This window comes from Cyanistes caeruleus, chromosome 2, assembly GCF_971803275.1.
Source record: "Cyanistes caeruleus chromosome 2, bCyaCae1.hap1.1, whole genome shotgun sequence".
Taxonomy (NCBI): Eukaryota; Metazoa; Chordata; class Aves; order Passeriformes; family Paridae; genus Cyanistes; species Cyanistes caeruleus.
This window is the reverse complement of record NC_141702.1, coordinates 78,662,633-78,683,166: the sequence shown is the minus strand read 5'-3', so window position 1 is coordinate 78,683,166 and position 20,534 is coordinate 78,662,633. Positions and strand designations below refer to the sequence as shown.

General features: G+C 35.0%; 1 protein-coding gene across 4 annotated transcripts in view; it reads left to right on the top strand.

Annotated features, from left to right (window-relative positions):
- The window catches only part of CRIM1 (cysteine rich transmembrane BMP regulator 1), a 174,623-nt gene that overhangs the window by 135,663 nt on the left and 18,426 nt on the right, over positions 1–20,534 (top strand). For all 4 annotated transcript variants that reach the window (XM_086878121.1, XM_086878123.1, XM_086878122.1 and 1 more), the window contains 3 exons: positions 2,743–2,871; positions 14,472–14,628; positions 17,270–17,391. In XM_086878121.1, coding sequence (XP_086734247.1) covers positions 2,743–2,871; positions 14,472–14,628; positions 17,270–17,391 — 408 coding nt within the window. The remainder of the gene's footprint in view (positions 1–2,742; positions 2,872–14,471; positions 14,629–17,269; positions 17,392–20,534) is intronic.

The following is a 20,534-nucleotide window of genomic DNA, read 5'->3' as shown; positions in this document are numbered from 1 at the left end:
TGGGTGATAGATAGACAAATAGATAGACAGACAGATAGATTGATTTATGAATGGTTTTCCTAGATGTTAAGTTACACCTGCAATTACAGGGCACTTACCTTGAGGGGTAGACTGTAATGATGGGGAGTAAAACACAATCCCCTTTCTCTCTAGCTTTTACTTCACACCCAAGTGGATCAGTGAATACTAACTAACCTGCATCTAACTTTCAGTAAAGTTTTGTAGGCTTTTTTTTACTGATATGTTCCACCTCACATCTGCAGTCAGGTGGTAAAGCTGCAGTCTCCTTCAGTTCTCCAGCTTGTGTTACTGTCAGTGAATTTTGCCCTGGGCAGCAGTAACGATTCATATGATTTTTACTACAGGTTTTAGCTACCTGTGAGCACAAGCTTTGCTGTGGCCTATTTGTCATTTGAAATATAGGGTTTGTGGTGGCTGACCAGTAACCTGGATGTAGCTTCAGGGTATCTCTTGCATTCTGGCCTTATGCATGTTTAGGATATTTTGATTAGAGAATGAAGCAATGCTAAAAATCAGTTTAGTTGCAGAATTAATTTATATACTCAGAGGTCTAAACAGCCAGGATTAATTAATGGCATTTATCATGTTTTTGGTATATATTGGTATATTGCTATATGTCCATGATTCCTAAACTAATGGTTTGCTGAAGTTGTAAATGTTAAGTATTAGTCATGAATGTGATTTAGTCAGATAACTAAATGAATTTGGAAACAGCTACAAAGCATTCATTTAGACTAAAAGAAGTCTAGTTTGGAAATCCATTTTGAAATACTTTGCTCATTGTGGCTATTCTTCTTCACTGCACATGCGAATACTGAGCTGTGAAATGAAGAATTGAAGGAAAACAATCCTTTGACCTCCAAACTTTTTATGTTAAATCCCTACCAAAAAGCAAAAGGGGGAGAAAAATTTTTGTTTAAATAAGAAAATATTTGAGGGATCTAGAGAGACATGATGCCATTATGCAGACTTCCAGTTTGTGCATGAACAAGGCTGTTGGTGCTGTTCTATATATATATTTTAAATGTATTGCTACTTTTCTACTAGAAATTATACAACAGAATTTGAGTGTTACTCAGCAAATGCATAATCTGAACCATGACCTCTGAGATCAGTGTGAAGTTATCTAACTTAATTGTAGTGTCTTTAATGCAGTTTTTTCATTCCAAACTCTAGTTAGCTGACCTAATTTTTAAGGGATTTAAAAATGTTCATCAGCTGTATAAACTGTTGTGCTGGGAAGAGCAAGGCTGGAGAGAAGCTATGAAAGCTGAAAACTGTGAAAGACAATGAAAGCTGAAAAGTTCATTCTTGTAATAGGATAATTTTCAGTTGACTGGAAGGGAAGGCATGGGTGCAAAAGCTGCCTGCTGGAATGTAGCCAATAGGCAGAGAAATCAGTATTTTGTTTAACAGTGTACACTTCTAACAACTTCATCTACATTGAGTAATATTTTGCCCTTATTCTGAAAGTAAAGACTAGCTGCCTATAGGTAAAAATGGCAAAATCTGTTGTCTGAGGATGAAAAATGGCAATATGTGGCCACCTCCATTCCATATAATTTCTCTATATTTTCACAATTTATCACTTTGGAATGCTCTTTAAATTTAATTTTGTATAAATCTTCATTTTTTGAGATGGGGAAACAGAGTACACTTAAACATTTCAAGCACTGAAATGAAAACTCACAGTTCTTTAAATCAGGCAATTTCTGTTTCCTGAACATTTTGTATAACGTTAATAATGTTCATAACTGAATTCATTGGTTCTCCAGTGCCTGAGTTCTATGAAGGACACAAGATAGGCAAAATTAGTCTCAGAGAGCAAAAAGTTGTTCAAGAAAATATAGGTATTGCTTTTGTTCTGTGTCCTGGTTCATGATGGTCATTTTGAGGTTTCTTGTTATTTCCATAAGTCTCTGGATTTTGTTTTATTCTAACAATTTGCTATACTACAGTGCATTAATATTTCTTTCTACCCTATGTATCGAAACAAATTTCATACTCCATCATTTTTAAATGGTGTCAAAAAGTAAGTATTATGCTGTTGATATATAACTTATAATTGGCAATAATCTCCTCAACCTTAGAAAGCATAATCTGGGACTGCAAAGAATACTGTGAGAAGTGATGTATTCAATAAATAACCATGTTAAATGTTTTCCAGAGATCTTTCACATGCAGTGCATCTTACATTCCCTTTTGGTGTTCAGAGTCTCTTCTGCTATAAATGTCAGTAGAGGTGATGTTATTCACACAGAGAAAGATTTGACTTCTGAGTTCCATGTTTGCTGTACAGCTTGGTAGTATCAATCACTTCAGCCTTAGAGAAACTGTTCAGTTTCTAAAGCAAAAAAATCTGCATGAAGTTTTGATTAAACACTTAAGAAAAAGTGAGCAAAAGAAATACTTTGCATTTAGTTTGAAACTGCATGTGCAAAAACCTGATTTCATAGTAAAAAAAAAAAAAAAAAGCAGTATTTTTTTCTATTTCAATGCTTCAAAAATTTTCTGCAGCTTCATGCTGTTTTTGTTGAGTGTATATCACTTTGAAATAAAGTCTGTTTATCAAATTGTATCTAAAGTACCAAGAATATTCATCAGAAACAAAAGTAATTCAAATTATTCTCTTTACTGTTACATTGTGTATGGATTTTTGGGAACATAATTAAAATATTCAAGAATCTCAAATCCTGGGTTTTTTTTTTTTCTTACCCCCAGAACCAACGTATATCACAATAGGTCCGCCTACCTGTGAGGTTTTGGTGAACTGCACTTTGACTGAAAAAGACTGTATCTACAGCTTCAAACTGGACCAAAATGGTTGTCGCATTTGTCAGTGCAAAACTAGTGAGTATGCAGAAATACGGTGGCTTCTACCTTTTATATCAAGCTATACATGAAAATGGTAGTATGCTGGATTTTTTCCATTCCTAATGTTGATTATATGTTGTGTTAGTGTGTGTGTGCTTTATAGTTGTTCATCTTAAAGAAGTGGTTCCTGATTTCTGACATTGTTTGTTTGCTTAAAATGTGTTTGGAGGAAAATGTAGTGTTTGATTTGTGAGGTCAAAAATTACCAGCTGGCTAGAAAAGTTAATAATTTGGGACCTAATATTCATATAGATGTTGAGAAGTCTTATGAGAATTCCAAATTTCATTTTTCTCTGTTTAAAGAATTTAAAGAGCATCTAGGTTTCTGCACTTCAAAAGCTCCTATTGCTAAACAGCCTATTTTCAACTTAGATTTTTTTGTCAAAATTCAGATTTTCAGGATAAATGTTTGAAATTATATGCTTGGGAGTGGGTGATAGTATATATACAATTATTTCCATATTTATATTTCTATAACATATCCTTATATTTATATTATATACATAAATAATATTTTAGTTAGCATTTTTGCAGGCTTTAACACTTATTTCTTCTGAAAGGAAAAATACTGTGCCTTGTGACAACTTTGTGTGTATCAAGAAAAATGTATTTTCTGTATGTGTTTCCTTAAGACTTGAGTGTTTACAGGTGAAATATAAAGCAGTATCAGGTTGGTTTTTGGAACTGGCCAACAAAGGACACCTGTGGAGTATTAATCTCAGCTGCAGGATGCATCTCTGTGTTGGGCTGCCAACCCAACCTAGGAGTGGGTTTAAACTCTCTGTATAATATTATTGTAGTTTTTCAGCTTTCTTGCAGCCTCTAAAGTATTACTCCATTCCTCTTCTTGTGGTTTCAGTCCACTCATTCTCAGCCACTTTCTAAACCAATATGACTATTGTAGGGGTCTCAAGTAGAAATGGTCAAAATAAAATTCTTAAGTAGCACAAACTAAAGAGCTTTAGGAATGGATTGGTGTTGGAGAGGGCATCTTAACAAAAGCAAATATATGGCAAGCCATAGCACTACCATGGCAATACAGAAACAATACCTTTGATTACAAGTTGTATTCATGGAAGGACGACATTCCTTAGGTTACATGCAAGCTATCACATCCTTGCCTTACTTAGTTCTTCCTAAGGAAAACATTAGAATTGTTAAGGTCTCCTTTTAACACTGTAATTTGATTTTCCTTCTCCTTCTGTAACTGTTAAATTGACTGGGGAGTTTGACAGAAACAAGAAGATAGACATACTTGGCAAATTTCATCATCCATGCCTGTGAATGCTGTCCTTCCCTCCAGTTTGGTGCACTGGAGACACACCTCTCCAAAGGATATTTCTTTTGTCCTAGGTTACCAGACTGCATATGGACACAAACCACATCTCAGTATGTTCTTGTTTAGAGTATTTCTGATTAAATTGTGCATAAGAACCTGTTCAGGAGAAATTTTCTCTTGCCAGATTTGCTTGAAATTTTCTTCATTTTACAGTAGCAAACTGTCTGGAGCAAAGTTAATAGCATCATTTGTCATCTCTCTTTTTCAGTTAAATAATGTGACTAGTAGATTGCTTAAAAATCCCAGTCATTTAGAAAGAGGAGAACTTTATTTTCTAAGGAAGTGAAGAAAAATAACAGCTTGGAAATCTTCATCATTTGGTGGTTATCAATCAAAATGAGAAAAATTGGATTTTTCTGTCAAGTAATGTCTGTCACTTGCAAGGCTCTCCTCTGGACTAAAGAGCATGTGAGAAATGAGAAGAGAGGAGTCTTAGGTCAAATATACTGAAAATGTACTCTGCTAGCTCTCCATGTTTTGAAATCCTGTGTACTTTAATGTCCAAACCCGTTCAGTTGCATCTTGGTTCTCTTAAGAACGTCAGAACATGTGTTGTCTTTAGCTCATGTAGACTCATGTGGACTTTTGGGAACATCATTTTCTTTATATGGCATCCACGTGCTTTTTTTGCTGGCCTAAGCTGCTCAACAGAGTCAAATTAACTGCCTCAGTAAGGAAGCCCCTGTGCCCACACTAACATTTGAAGTCATCATATCCTAATTCTACTAATCTGTTTCCAATAAAGTTTAATTTTTTGTTAATTTATCTTTATATAGCTCTGCTGAAGTTTTGTTATACTTCAGTTATTTCAGCTGAAATAAAAGCAAAATGATGAAGTGGAAGAACATAGAGTGAAGGTGTAATTTGCTCTTCTTTATTACTTTCATTTACATTCTTACTGCCAGAAATAAGTACAACAGGTTTATTTGGAATAATTATGTAAGTACAGTATAATGAAACTTGTTTGGTTCTTCATTGTAATTTAGTTTAAGTCTATCCTGCTTGGTTCAAGCCGTCTACAGAATGAGAAGGAAGAAAGAAGCAAATCAAAACGTTTCTGGATTATTATTTTAATAGAAGTTTACTTTTACTTTATCTTTTATCCTTCTTTCCATTTCTGCAGTGAATGCAAAAACATTCTGTAGCAACACACAGTGAAAATATGCATGCTGTAAAGTAAAGTATTTTTTAAAAATAGAGCCAGACCATAGTTGTAAGAGAAGGGAGAAAAAAAACAAACACTGCGCCAAGAGTGAGCATAGACTGGTATGGGAAGAAAGTTCAGTAAGTACACATGGAACCACAAATGGTCAGGGAGAAGGAATGATCGTACTGACCAGAACATGAAAAAGAAAAAGAAAAGATGGTATAAGATGATACAAGAGCAAAACACAAACAGAAAAAAGTAAATAAGAAAAAAGTTGTAGTGTGCAGCAATTGCTCTCATGTTGGGACTGTCTAGGCCCTTTACATTCACAGGGACAACTGGAGTGGAATGAAGCCTTTAGGAAGACAAATCCTTTCGGAGGAGTCCTTGTGGAACACCAGTGGTCTGCTCTTTGTGAGGCAGGACTCCTCTTGTCCCAGGGAAGACTAATGGCATGTTAAAAAATTACTGCTGATTGAAGCAACATAGGATTTAAAATCTGATTGGTAGTTGCTCTGCACACAAAGTAATTCTTCAGCAAGCATCTGCAGTGCTTGTCTGTTCCCTGGATTAGCTGAATGGAAAAAACCCTTTAAAATTTCATCTGTTACTGAGACTAGTGTTTTACCCCAAATGAATTGAATATGCAGTAGTCTTCAGGATATAACTGTGAGCATGTATGACTTTAGTACTTTTTTTAACATTTCAAATCTTACTAAAATGGAATTAAATTAGAGTGTTGATGCCAATTTAAAAAATTGTTTGCATCATTTAGAAGGCTTACCTTTGTGGTTCCAAGATGCAACTGTCATCCAGTTTCATTAATTTCAGACTCCTTATGGAGAGATGCAACTGGAGAAGGCTGAGATGAGTTGTTTTCCCTACACATTGTCACCTTCCACTTTGTGTCATGGTCTCTTTACTCTGTCAAAGCAAGTCATGCAATCACTATTCAAAAATATGGCATCTTGGTATATTTTGTGTTCGTACAGTCCTCTCAACATGAAACCACCTTCTTCCCAAAACACATCCCATTCATACACACAGAAATAACTTTGGAAGTGTTGGTACCTTTTCCTTGAATGAGAAGAACACGTTTTCTACCATGGAGTTGAAAGGAGGCATTATCATTCAGTCTATACTAGCACACACCAGAAGCATGGTCCTCAATATTCCAACAAGTCACACCATCTCCCTTTATAGCTGATGAAGCAGGGTGAAATTCCAGCGTGGACTTTGGCTTTGACAGTGTGGATCTTTATTTAGTTGCATAGGTATTCAAAGGCAGGATTGGTAGGTTTGAGAAAAGGTAGATAGGTTCATCTACAGGCTGTCTATAAATAACAAAAACAGTTAATGCTCTGAAAAAGCATAGGGACTGATGATGGGAAAAAGCCTAAGAAGACTTCTCAGGGACTGCAGAGAGAGAACAAATCTCTGTTCCTCATTTTTGTGTGTTAATTCTTCAATAGTTACAGTCCTAACCTTTCAATCTTGTAGCCAAAATTTGAATATTTCATTCCTGTGTTTCTTTAAGTAGTCCATACTCAGGGATGTGTCTTCTCAACACTTAAACTCTCTAAGTGTTAATTTTTGCCATTTAAATGAACTTACTTTGTGTTTATTTCTATGTCAAACTGAGGTCAGAGAGTAATTGTGTACTAATCACACAAAATGTACTTCAGGCAATGCAAAATTCCTGGAAATAGTAAAGTGAAATATAAATTAGGTAGCTCTTTCCTGTTTTAGTAGAAATTGTCTTCCAGTGTTATTTTGATTTCACAAAAAGTTCCATGGAAAATAAAAGTTATAAAATAAAAATCCAGGTAATCTTTCTTAGTGCTAAGGAGAGCACATGTTAGATTTTTGAGTAATTTTGTAAGACAGAAAAAAAATGCCTTAGTGTCTTTCTGCAGTGATATAAAAGGGAATAGCTATTGCATGCAAGACTTCAATTAATGAAATACAACCATAGAAAATTTAGGATGAAGCAAGTTTCCAAAAAATTTAGGGCTCAGATCAGAAAAAAAGTACATATTCTTATAGAACTAAAGTACTAACTCTAAGTACTTATGCAAGATAGTGGAAGTGCTCCCTGAAGAGGATGGGATTATGATGAACAACCCATGCCAAATAAATATTATCTGTATTGTCACCAGAGTGAGTCTTTGGCAGGATCTCTGAAGATTACAATATGTTGGAGTTAGTGCTTACAGTGTATCTAGTGCAACAGAAGCAGATAAGAATTTCACTTGGCTTGACTTGCGGAAAAAAGCCAAACAAAAAAAAAGTGTGCTTGAAGCTTGATCATTCTACAGTAATTCCACCTTTGAGATATCACTGCTACAGTTTAATTTTCATGAATTCATGTGTTGTATACGAATCCTGTATTTGTATAGCTCACATATCCGAGTGGTTAATTTGCCTCAACGGACTCACAAGATGATTTCTTTAAACAGGGTTTTCTAGCATCACAGCGCCCCGTCCCTTCATTTTTATCCAGCTTTTGTGACTCATGATTTAAGTCTAACAGAAGGAGGGAGGGTTAGTGTGGATCTGTGGAGGCAATATATTCAGAGAATTCCAGTTACTGTTAAGTAACCTAGTTTTCTCCTTCATAAATTTGCCTCCCCAGATCCCCACCCCCGAAGATTAACCAGCAGTAGCAATCCACACCGAGAGGACGGCTGAGGAGTGCTTAATTATAAAGGTACTGTGAAACAGTTCTCCTGATATGATCTGTCCTCAGCATCAAGAAAATAATACTGGTAAAGGTATGTAGCTAGCTTTGTGTAGCCATGCTACAAATTCGTAGAAATGGACACCAGCCTAAGCCAAGTTGAAATACTGACATAATCCCTGTCATGTATCTACTAATACTCTCTGGCAGTTGTTTTTTTCATCTGTGAATTACAGGACTGAAAACTTAAAGTATTTCAACATAGAATGCATTTTCAAAACTTTTTAGAGTAAGATGATTTTCAGTCCTTACAGTATAAATATCAGTGTGTCCATATGTAAAATAATATATTGGAAAAAAAAAAAAAATATCCCAGTTTAAGAGCCTAGAGGTTTTTAAATACCAAATATATGCAAGAAAAAATAAAGTTGTCTTTTTTTTAAAAAAAGAGCTGGAATTACAATCAAGCTATTAGAATTTCAAGCAGAACACCCTTTTTAGAGCTAATGTGCAATTCATAGAATTGAATTTTGTTTACTTTTTAGGGGGATTTTTTTGGCAATATTTTATAACACTCCAAATATTCATAGGTTCATGTGAGGCAGGGACATGTGAGCACTCTAAAATCAGGAACAAATCATGCATACAGTGGTTTGAATTTATGATGAAGGCCTGTGATTCCTTTTGAGATGCATTGCCCCTGAGATGCCATGCCTGAGAAGAGGAGGTTGCATTGTATCTGAAATATTCCACTGCTAAGTTAATTCTGCCAAATGCAGACATTGCTAACGTATGGGAGAGAATGTTTTTGTTGTCTTGTTTGCAAGGTGGGACCTCTGCTGTCATAGGTCACATCATTATGTCAGCTGCTCTTACATGCTGATTTTTGAACATGCTTTTCTTTCATTCAGCAGCCAGTGACTTGGTTTTACAGGTATCAGACAGCCTTTTAAATCTAGAGTTGATGTCAGTGTTGAGAGTAAGATACTTACTAGAAAAGAGTTTTAAAACACCAGATAACTTGTGTGCAGCATGGTCACCATATCTCAGTAATCATCAGTTCTCAAGACTTTCTTCTACAGCGTTGTCCCATCCTCCATATCCCAAGGAGATTCCTCTTAAGCAGTGTAATGCTCTTCTGAAACTCTCAGTACTTGTTTTATTACAGTCTGTGTGTATGAAAGGGTTTGTAAGGGGGTGGAGAAAGTGGGGAAAAAAATCACTATACTTGAAAGGAGTTTATGGACAATGGTGGCCAGGCTTAAACACCTCACCAATATCTGTTTGTTTGTTAATAATTCACAAATGGGTTTTTTTGGAGTACTAATTCATCTTCATTTGTTCTTTCTGCTTGTATTTTTTCCAATAGCATCACGTTAAATTGATCCAAATGAATCCAATAATTTGAAAATCCCATATTCCAGTCAGAGTATAATGTGTTTGTATCAAACTACAGAGCAAAGTATTTGCTAGTACTGCGCTCTTCAGAGGACTCAAAGTCTGTAAAAGCAATAGCTTTTGCCATCATGGTGAGGTCTAATGAAGACTCTAACTAGACTCTGAACTACCAGCTGGGCCTGTTGGTGGCTGACTTTGCTGCTGCTTTTGCAGTCGTGTTTGCACATGCCAAAGAAAACCGCATGGTCTTGTTTTGTGGGTGGGATTCACTGCTATAAGTACTCCGTGCTTGTTAGTCCTCAAGTGAGTATTAGCTCTAAGTAAGAGACTATTTAACAACATCATAGGTTCAGGACAAACAGCCTTTCCGTGTTTGGTGTCCCAGCCTTCTACTATACTTGATTCTTTCAGCATTTTATGTGGTATTTCAGCTAATGTCATCACATTAAAAAGCTAAATATTGGTAGTAAAAGTACAGTTCTATGAGCCTGAGACACTGAGGAACACATTAATCTTTTCCTAAAGTCATAGCTCATCAGTATTATTCTGGAATTATCCAGTATCCTGCATCTGAACTCTGAACTTGTCGTGCAAATTGTTTTCTGTATTGGCATGACCTTATCTACAATTCATGTTTTATAAGAAAAATAAATGGACATGTTTCCACTAACCATGTAGAACTCTACTCTCCATCCAGATATTTCCCTAAGCAGCACAATGAGAGATATTTTCCCTTTAATTGATTTCCTGTTCATCATTTTGTTTCTGTTTTAGTCCTCTACTTCCTATCTAACCATCCATTTAATTCCCTATGTGATGTCACTATAACTAATCAGTTACAAAAATGAAAAAATAGCTTATACTATGTGATCAGGAGCTATCAGGAGCTTAATCCCATTCTGTTAGAGTTGCAGTGATATGCAAGTGCATAATGTAGTTCTGTCAAACTCTGAATGGTAGTTTTCTCCTGCATTAGCTCTTAAAATGTTTGCCATACCTTCATTTCAGCATGTCTGGTTGCCCTGATACACTTTTGAAGCAGTTATTAGGCCAGGTAGGGATGGTTCTATTCTCTGCAAATACATTAATGATTTGGGATTCAGTTTCCTCATGAAATTTATCTAAGCAGAGATGGAAAACATTCTCAAATACCCTCCTAACATTTTGTCATAATAGATTTCCTCAGTCCATTGCAGTTGACTTTCATGAACTAGTTCTCCTTGTTCCTTAGTATGTGTCACTTGAAATGCAAAATCTTAGCAAAAAATCTGGTTTTACTTATCCTTTCATAATGAATTAGTCATTGTTTAGTAGTGATTCATTTAAAGCAATAGCTAAGGCTGTAGAAAAATTGTCAGAATGACAATTGTATATGCTGAATTTGATCCACATTTGAATGTTTGGGTTTGCAATCTTTTTCTTCTTTTTTTCTCTGATAACTACGCTTTGCTTTGTGACATTGGTGATTCACTTAATTTTCTGAAAAAAATACCTAGCTTAAAATACTGGACTGTGCTTTTCATCAGGCCTGTGCAGCAGACATAAACTCTGTGTACCAGATGGTACTTCATTTAGAGACTACCTGCTGTTGTCATGTTTTTAATAATATCTTAATAGGAGACATTTAGATGATTAAATATAAATTCAGAAAGCAGACCAGAATTTGCATACTTAGTTTCATGACACTGCATTTCTTCATAGAGAATTTTTTTTAAAATAACTATATAAAGTCTATTTCCGCAGTTGGTACTGTCATGTTGTCATACTGTCAGAAATTTAAGTGCAATAAGGTGTTAATTTCAATAAAAAGCATCTTATCAGAATTTAATTTTCAGCATTTTATTAGAAAGACTGTGCACAGAGGTCTGTGGAGATTATTCAGATCACCTCATACATAAGATTGACATAACACTAGAAAGTCTATACATTAACTCTTGTCTGCACTGACTTGAGCAAACTTTCCCTTTATGTTTGACAGCGACAGACTTTCAATGTTTTTTTCATATGCTCTTCACTATCTGTCCCTGAGAGGCAATGGTGATTATTAGTCACCCACCTCAAAGCTCTGAAGAGCTTTTCTTTCTTGGCCACTTACAAAGTGAAAATTCTTTTGAGGATAACTCACTGTGTAAAGGATTCAGCAAGGAGGATATTGCTTCAAGACTGGATCTCCTGGTTAATATGTCAGCTGACTATTTGAGTTTTAAGTATATTTAACATCATAAGCTACTTGGGATGAGACACTTGGGATGTCTTCCTGCTTCTGTAGCACTACCCTTAGACACCCTGGGACTTTCAATAAAGTATAGTAGCTTTACATGTAACAAACTTGTTTTGCATTAGCCAAATCAGAGCAGAATAGAAGACTGAAAACCAAGTATTTGACTGTGGGATTCTGAGCCATTGTTATTTTGCCATCTTCTATAACTTCATAATCAAACCTGGATGTTGTATTTTGATAGCTCTCCTTAACAGATAATCTGGAGACAAATAAGATAAAGAAATATGCTGACTTAAAAAAAATGTTCATTTTTCTGATTTTTTTAGATTTTTTTAAATTGTTATTTCCAGCTCTTCCTTTTACATTTTTAAGATACCTGTTTCTCCCATGCCTTTGCATGTGTATCTTTTTTTGGTTTTTTTCACCTATCTTCATGATCCTATGGTTTATAGAGAGCCATATAAACATTTCATTTCCCAGGCAAAGTATGCTTCAGAAAAGGAATGGCTCTTCTCAGTTCAACCTGTACAATTCCAGCTTTAGTCACTGATCAGTTCTGAGCATCTGCAGCAGATATCATAATTTACATTATATCTAAGGTCATAACTGAACTTAATTCTTTTTGGAGATATCCTAGTGTACTTCTCCATACATTCTTTATAAAGTTCAAGCCTAGCTTTAAAAATTATGACTATGTTATGAAGTTTCGCATAATGAAAAGTTTAGTTAATTTTATTATTGCTGTGTGTTGCTAGGGAATAATTCTGTACAAAGATCCTAGTATAAAAGCTCATAAATGAAAGATAAATTCTCATTATTATAACCTGCTTCAGGAAAAGTCTTTGTATTATACATAACTCACTCTTTACCAGAGAAAAATGTCAAACTTTCCTCTGCTTTATAATGTTTTAAAATCAGCATTAGTGGCTACATATTAAAAAGATTAGTACTCTTTGTAGATCGGCCTGACTTAATCCTGCAAAAATGTGTAAAACTTCATGAAGATATTTGTATGTGTGTTTCTCTCTAAAGCAAGAACCTAAAACAAGGGTTATTGTTGCTGTGCAAAGGTTAGATCTGACAGAGAGTAAATGCTTAAATCTTCTGGTATTGATTCTCTGCTTCCAGACACAATCTCTAGAGGTTATGAAAGGATCTGGCATTTCTTTTTATTTTTATTCTGAGTGGTAAAAACAACCCCTAACATGCACCCTTTTTGCTTCAGACATCAAATTTGCATCAGAGTGGAGAGGTGAGAGCCATGACCCTGATTATATTCATCCTATTCAAACTGAGCACTGTTGTTTGGGATAAGGAGACTCTTACGTTGTATGGCACTTGCATGCCCAAATTCCACCTCAGGAGTAGGCAGTGAATTTGCTGGATTTCTCTGAGGTTTTGGTCTCATTCTGACGCAAGAAGGAACATGCCTTCTTTACCAAATGAGCGTTAACTTGGTAGATAAGGAAATACTTGGCTTAGCAACATCTGGTTAAGTCTGTATTTTGGAATCTTAAATGCAAAATTACAAAAATTACAAAAGCAGAAGAGGAAGCAGTTAAGTAAAGCAAGAAGAAAACTTCTGTAGTTTTCCTTCAGTAAATTAACCCTTTTATTGAATAAGTCAATGTTAATAACTGTTCTCCTCTTTGGAAAAACCGTATTCCTAAATGTTCATCCCCCTAAAGGAAAGTGGTCTTCAGGTCTTAAATGGGGAGGACATCCAGAAGAATAATCTTCAGCAGACCCCTGTACAACCAATATTTGGTAGTGGTGTAGATGTTCCAGCTAGAGATCAGCCATCCTTTAAATATCACTCTTCAAGTCAGGCCTTTGGATATCACCCATCATATTCTTCTATTGAAGAATCTTATTTATATTTCCCTCTTTCTCTATTTTGATATCACTTTGGCTGTTGTAATAATGGTCTTTCTTTCCTTTGTGTTTTGCATCCTTAGTGTAAAAAACCCCATAGTTTTCTGCTTCCTCTCATCTCTGCAAACAATAAAAGAAAATTGTATTCCACAGTATGTTAAGAGTGGCCTTTCTGGCATTTCTCCTTTCAAGAAAAGCAAAAAGAAACTGATAATCTCAAAACAGTAAATTGGAATGAGAGGGGATATAATGACCATTATTTATCTGTGTACCAGAAAAATTGAGATGCCAACAGTTCAGCATCTTCCTTATGTCATAAGAGGCAGATGAAACTTGGTACTGGACTTCAACTGACAGATCTTTCACTCTAGCATCTCTAAGCTTCGATCACATCTTAGAGTATTGCAGTTAAATTTTTAAAAAGCAGATCTTAATCAAGTTTACAGCAAACAGCATAAAGAATAAAAGTTTTTAATATATCCCACCCTTTCAGTACTTACTTAAAATAAGTAGAAGAGAAATAAAGATGATCTATATTGAACAAAAGCCTACTAAACCTGCATCATGTGTGGCAAATACATGTTATTTTAGATGCATTATTAAAAGCCAGTGGAGTGATGGATGATGGACTCCACTGTCTGTGCATCTGTTCATAAAATCATGTTAGTTTGTGGTACCAGGTGGTCCTCCCCAAGCTGCTGACAGGAACTGAAGAATCCTGTAGCGTCTGCTCATACAGTTTGGGTTGTTACTGGAGAATTCTGTCAAATATTTTAAAAATAGGACAGTCTGAAGGTAAGGCCTAGCAGTATTAAGGAAGTTCCAAAGTAAAAGGGAGCAGAAGGTTTAGTGTGCTGAGGATGTGTTTGATGTAAACTGTTTCCATGCTGTGATAAGCTGTGTGTGTTCTTTGCAGGGGAGGAGCTGTGCACCGGCCTCATTTCGGGCTGTTCCTTGGATTGTTCCTTCGGCTTCCAGACTGACGCCCACAACTGTGAGATCTGTCAGTGCCGGCCGCGGCCCAAGAAGTGCAAACCCATTGTATGTGACAAGTACTGTCCCTTTGGATACTTGTACGTATTCTCATCCTGAAAGCACACTTAATGCAATCCCTGAGTGTACTGAAAATACGCAAAAAATCCAGGCACGTGTACTTGTGTTGGCTTTGTGGCAAAGCAGGGGGAAGCGTAGGAAAACAGAAATGACGTTATGGATGTGGGAGTGCAGAGTTCTTCAAAATGAATTTTGATCAACAGATTTAGACACAGAAGCTCAAAAAACCAGCAGATTATTAAAGGAAAGCAGTCCTTGAATTTTTTTGAAGAATCTGACAAACAAGATGAGAAAGCTACTTACAAGTAATTTCTCTTACGTGTAACTTTTTGAAATTTTTTTGGCATGCTTTGATAACCTTTCGTTTTATAGCCCATTTATTTTATTCAAATTCTTATCTGATATTTCAAGTTTATTTCATTTTGATAGGACAGCAGACTAGCTTTAGTAAGACATTTTTGGTAATTACAGGATTTGTGAAGAATAGTACTATATCTTATCCACATTTTTGTAAGTGTGTTCAAAATCTGTATTTGTGATGGACTTCTTTTTTCCAGAAAAGTAAATATTTGTGGTATTTATTCAGTTGTGAAACAGGTGATGAAAACTGAGCGGGTCTTTTGTGGCAGAAATTTCTTAGTAATTAGTTCTGGTGGCATCTCTATATATTTTACAAGAAAATTTTATTTTTTATGGGTTCATTCCATGTTACTGCCTGCTTTTCATAATAGTTTAATTTCTACCTCATGACAGCAGATCTTCAGATAAAATTCAAATGTATTTTTTTGTATTTTTTTTTTTAGGATTTTCAATGAAATTTACTACATTTGCAACTCCTAGTGTTTGATTGTAATATTCCTTAAGTTTCTGGCTCACTTTAGAGTTCTCTTTGACCCTTGGTCATGAATGTTGCAGGCTTCTTGACAACCATCTTTACTGTGGTGTGTCCTCTTAGTACACTGAGTAGTAAATGAGAGAGGAAAACAAGGCATTTTAAATTAAGAAGTTAATAAAATTATCTTCAGGCATGTTGACTTCAGGAGTGGCTGAGACTTATTGTCAGTTTCACAACTGACAGAAAGTAGAACCAGAGGGAAGTAATAGAAAAGGAATCCTGTAAAGAGCAGTAATTTTAGTCTTTATATATCGTGCATTTAATATATTGACCTACAGAGCATAATTGCAATTGGTGTAAGTGATTTTTCTACTTAGATATGCTGAACCACACTCTTCTTCCTTTTTTTTTTTCCCTACTCAAGTGTATGCTAAACAGTTTTGTTAGAAAATCTATGTGAAGTATATAGCAAAAACATTTTAAAAATTACAGCACCTTTTAATGGGCATAGTATGGTAGTTGTAAGATTAAGATGTTTTAAAAACAAGTTGATTTCAAGCTGGTGTCAGTGTTTTCAGGAACCCTGTGTTTGGGATGATTTTTCCCATGCATTTTTGTGCATCTGGAAAGTATATGAACTTTAAACCTTTTTAAGCTAATTGGAAAATAGTTTTCAATTTCAATTCTGTGTTTACATGCAGAATGTAATTTTATTATGCACAATGGCTGATATTTTTAAATTATGAATGTTTAATAAAATCTTCAGATAATTTTTTACAAATTGGAAATGAGCACTCTAATCTTGTCATTCTCTACAAAATACATTAATAATTACACTGAATGAAATTAATGGCATTTAAAGATATCTTTGTATGGGACTGTTTGTAGTATAAAGGGCTAAAGTTGTGGCCACAACTACTTTAGGATCATTTCGCTTTGAGTTTTACCTTGGTGTGACAATTATTTAGATTTGTGGTTGTATAGCGTATTTGTTCAGCTTACTGCTATTGTGCCAAATTCTTTTTTAAAATACCATGTATTTGATTTCCATGGGTGTTGTGATCATTAAAAACATGGGGTGTAATGAAGGACAAATCTCTATTTCAATGCAAATATTTAGTCACAAAAAGGACACAAAAAAAGGAAATATTAAAAGAAAAGTATATTAGAGAGTGAACAGTTAAGGAGTAATCATCATATTTGTGATTTTTTTGTTTTAAGACTGTTAAAAGTTAGTAATTGGAAATACTGAGTTTGTGCATCTTTAAAGAAACCAAAACCTTTTCATAACTGTCTGAAAAAATCTGCTAGATAAAGCTCACTGTTTGAAAGCTCAACACAGTAATGGAAAGAAGCATTCCTTTTGACGGGATAGGAAGACAGAAAGTCTTTCAATCTCCACTCCACTGTATTGCAATTCGTTATTCTCAGCCTTTTAACTAAAAATTAAACAAAGTTTCCTACAACTTGAAGCCAGGCTTTCTAGAGATTTGCATAATTTATTTCTCCTCCGTCATCCTAGATCATGCTCTGTAACTTGCCGTGTCTTTTCTTGTTTTGTACATCTGTGCTGAAAGTTCGAATAGTATTATCTGCCTTCATGAAAAAAGACAAGGAAACATTCAGCAAAGGATCCACTGAATGCAGGGTGCATATGCCAGGGATGGAGACTTGTACAGCCCTTAAAGCCACTGAATCTAAGGGCCACAATTAACAATTATTATCTTTGCTCATCAGTCACTTCCTTAGGGGGAATGCTCTTGCTTTAAAGATGCTGTTATTTAAAGTGACTTGCTGACCTTCTACAAATTATTTTGGTCATCTAGGAAGAACAAGCATGGCTGTGAAATCTGTCGGTGTAAGAAGTGCCCCAACCTGCCTTGCGGTAAAATCTGTCCTTTGGGCTTCCAGCAGAACAGTCATGGCTGTGTTATCTGCAAGTGCAGAGGTATGTGCCAGTGCTTTGCCACCTCTAACCACAACTTCTTTTCAGAGCAGGTGGAAACCAGAGTGAAAGAAAAGCAATACTGCACAGAATATTTACAAATTGAAATATGCTAACTGGGGGGGGACCAGTTCAACATTGCTCAAAGGAATGTATTGTTTTGCTGATGTTTGTTATTAATCTGTTCATCTTGGCTTCAACAGAAAGCTTCAGCTCTGCTTTCATGTCTCACTACAAAGTCACAAAAAGTTTGTTATCATTAATAAAAATTGGACCAGGCTCTTAATAAGCAGCCACTAATAATAAGCTAGTTGAGGGCATTTTTTTCAGTAGTGGTGTTGATCTTGGCTTCTTCACCATTGCCTTTTCTTTACAAACAAGTGTTGGATTTGAGAGATATCCAGCATATCACCAAAAACTCTAGTACTGTTTCTTGGATGCTTTTCAGGCAATCTTAATGGACAATGAATAGAGAGAACAGCTGCCCAGGAGAAAGGACTTGGTATTCTTAAGATAAAAATTTCACACGTGCCACATCCCAGACCTGTAACCACCAAGTTCAAGGTGGATGCTGAGATCAGATGTTTGTTTCTTGTCTGCCATATACTTGTGCTGCTTTTAGCATGTCTTTACGATTTATTTAGGTTATGTTCTGTATTAGTCTGGGTATCAGACTTCCTTCATTGCTAATCTCCATGTGTTGCATTTAATAACTTCTTGGTTTTGCTCAGTGTCTCTCTGATCCTAACTGCTCTTTCATGCTTATTTTCTTTAACTCTTATGTGTTTTGATTTCTAGATGTATTCAAATTTGTTTACTTTCCCATTGCTTTGTGTAATGACCCTATTCTTAACTTTTCTCTATTTCTTCTGCAGTTTAAAAAAATTATAAAATATAAAAGGACAAGCTATAGGAACATAGCACTGGAAGAAATTGTATGAATTCTTGAAGTCACTCTCCTATAGTTGAAGGCAAACATGTGATCATATGAATCAAAAATATCCAACATTATCTTTTTTCTATATAACATAATATACTGCAGACAGTTTAAGAAACTTTCAGACTTCTGGCAAAATAAAAGTTGCAATGTTATAAACATACTTTACAAATGTGAGAAGCAGAGATTTCATTGATATAAGCTATAGTATATGACTTTTACTAGAAATTAAAATTTTAAAAATTAAATAAGAAAGGGTAACTGCTGAATGATATCCCATTGAGATAATTCTTATCACTCAGCTTGTCATCTGTCCCATGTTCACAATCAGAACACTTTTCTTGATTGTCATAGCGCTGTGACTAAATATACACGAAGTGTTCCCTTAGATGTACCATAATTGCCCCCCCAGACTATAAACTTTGGTCACTAATTATGTGTATGCACATTTTTAAGTGTTTTCCCTAACAAGTATGGATTTTAAAACAAGCACAATTATTTAGTGAAATTAACTTGATCCATCTCTAAGTAATATTTATTGTTGTCATGATCGTAAAGATACCAAGCCATGAGCATATCACTTCAACACTTCATTAACAGCTTTGACAAAGAATGATTAGAACAATCACCAGTATGTTCTGGGGAAAATGTGAGTCCTTGTTTAAAATTTTGACCCAGAATCCTTAAGTAAGAGGAAGGGTTGGGTAAATCCCCTGCCTGTGAATTAGCTCTGATTTTTAAATTGTTTCTGCCAGATACAGCTTATGCTGGGATTTATAGAAGTAGAACCATAGAAGTACAGCCTGGAGTAGTACTCTGAAAAACTAAGAGTCCACTTCTTTACCCTTGCAGAAAATAGAGTGTATCTGGATAATCCATGACAGATGTTTGTCTAAGATCTAATTTATTAAGAATCTCCACTTTCAAAAGACACAAAAAACCAGAAGAAAACAGAAAGAGAAAAAAAAAAAAAACTTTCTGAAATAGTTTTCCTGTGGTTAGAAACATGACATTTTAAAATGAATTTTCTAAAATTATTGTCTCCCTTTATACACATTGAACTGTTTACTTCTTGTCCTGAGCTTAGCAGACATATGGAGCTGCTAAGCACTATTCCCTTTAGAATTCTTGCAATATTTAAGGGGTTGCAACTGGAGACTTATTAACACCTTTTGGGTGGGAAATTGGTTTCTAAGTCAAACAAACCCAGTTACTGTGGTTTCTCATCACTGTTCAAAAATTTAAATGATACTGTACTTTAGCCATAGTAAAATCTTCAGACTAGTAGAAGTAGTAGTGGTGTATTTAAATGTACAGTGCTCCTGTATTTGTGTCTTATATTGAACTTGCCGTTTCTGCAGTGGTATCACATTACACACTTCCTTTCCTTGTGAGCTACTGTATCTCAGATCATTTCAACCATACCTCTAGTTAGCTAGTTACTCCCATTTTGTACTTACACATTAGAGTTTTTCAAATATTAGCTTTTGTACTAATTGTTTTCACTTTTCATTTTTTAATTACAATCTCAGTTTGTGAACTTAATTTTGAATGTCTGCTTATATATGTTTCTCCAAATTATGGAGTCTACTTTAGAATATTTCAGGAAAAAAAGTCTGATTGCTTCAGGTACCCTTTTCCCTTGCTAAATAAACAAAGTCTTACTATTTAATAAACATAGTCCTAATACTATCTACTATTCTGAGTGTCATCAATAATAATAATTTTAAAATAGAGCAATATTCCAGCAATATTAATTCAAATAATAATTTAAGTAGTTTGATACTAAAGTATGAAAGTAAAGTAATGGAATTTAAGTTTTTTCATTGTATTTTTGTTCATGCACCAGGGTGAAGTCTATTCTAAGAATTATTTTATCCCTGTGTAGCATTTTTGTATAGTTCACAAAATGGTGTGCTAATGTAACTTCTGTGTATTGGCTTTCTTTAATGATAATGTGCCTCAAACTAACTTTGTACCATCTGCTTGTGAGATCATTTTTGATAGATATGCCACAGCTGAAGAAGTACTGACCTACATACTGGTATGCAAAAAAAAAACCATCAAAAAAACCAAGAAACACCCCAACTGACCAAAAAAATCAACAAGCAAAAAAGCTGAACACTTCCTAAAATTACATGTAAACATTACTACTTCTCGTACATTATCCTTTTTTAAAATTAAATTAAATTAAAAACTTAGTACAAAT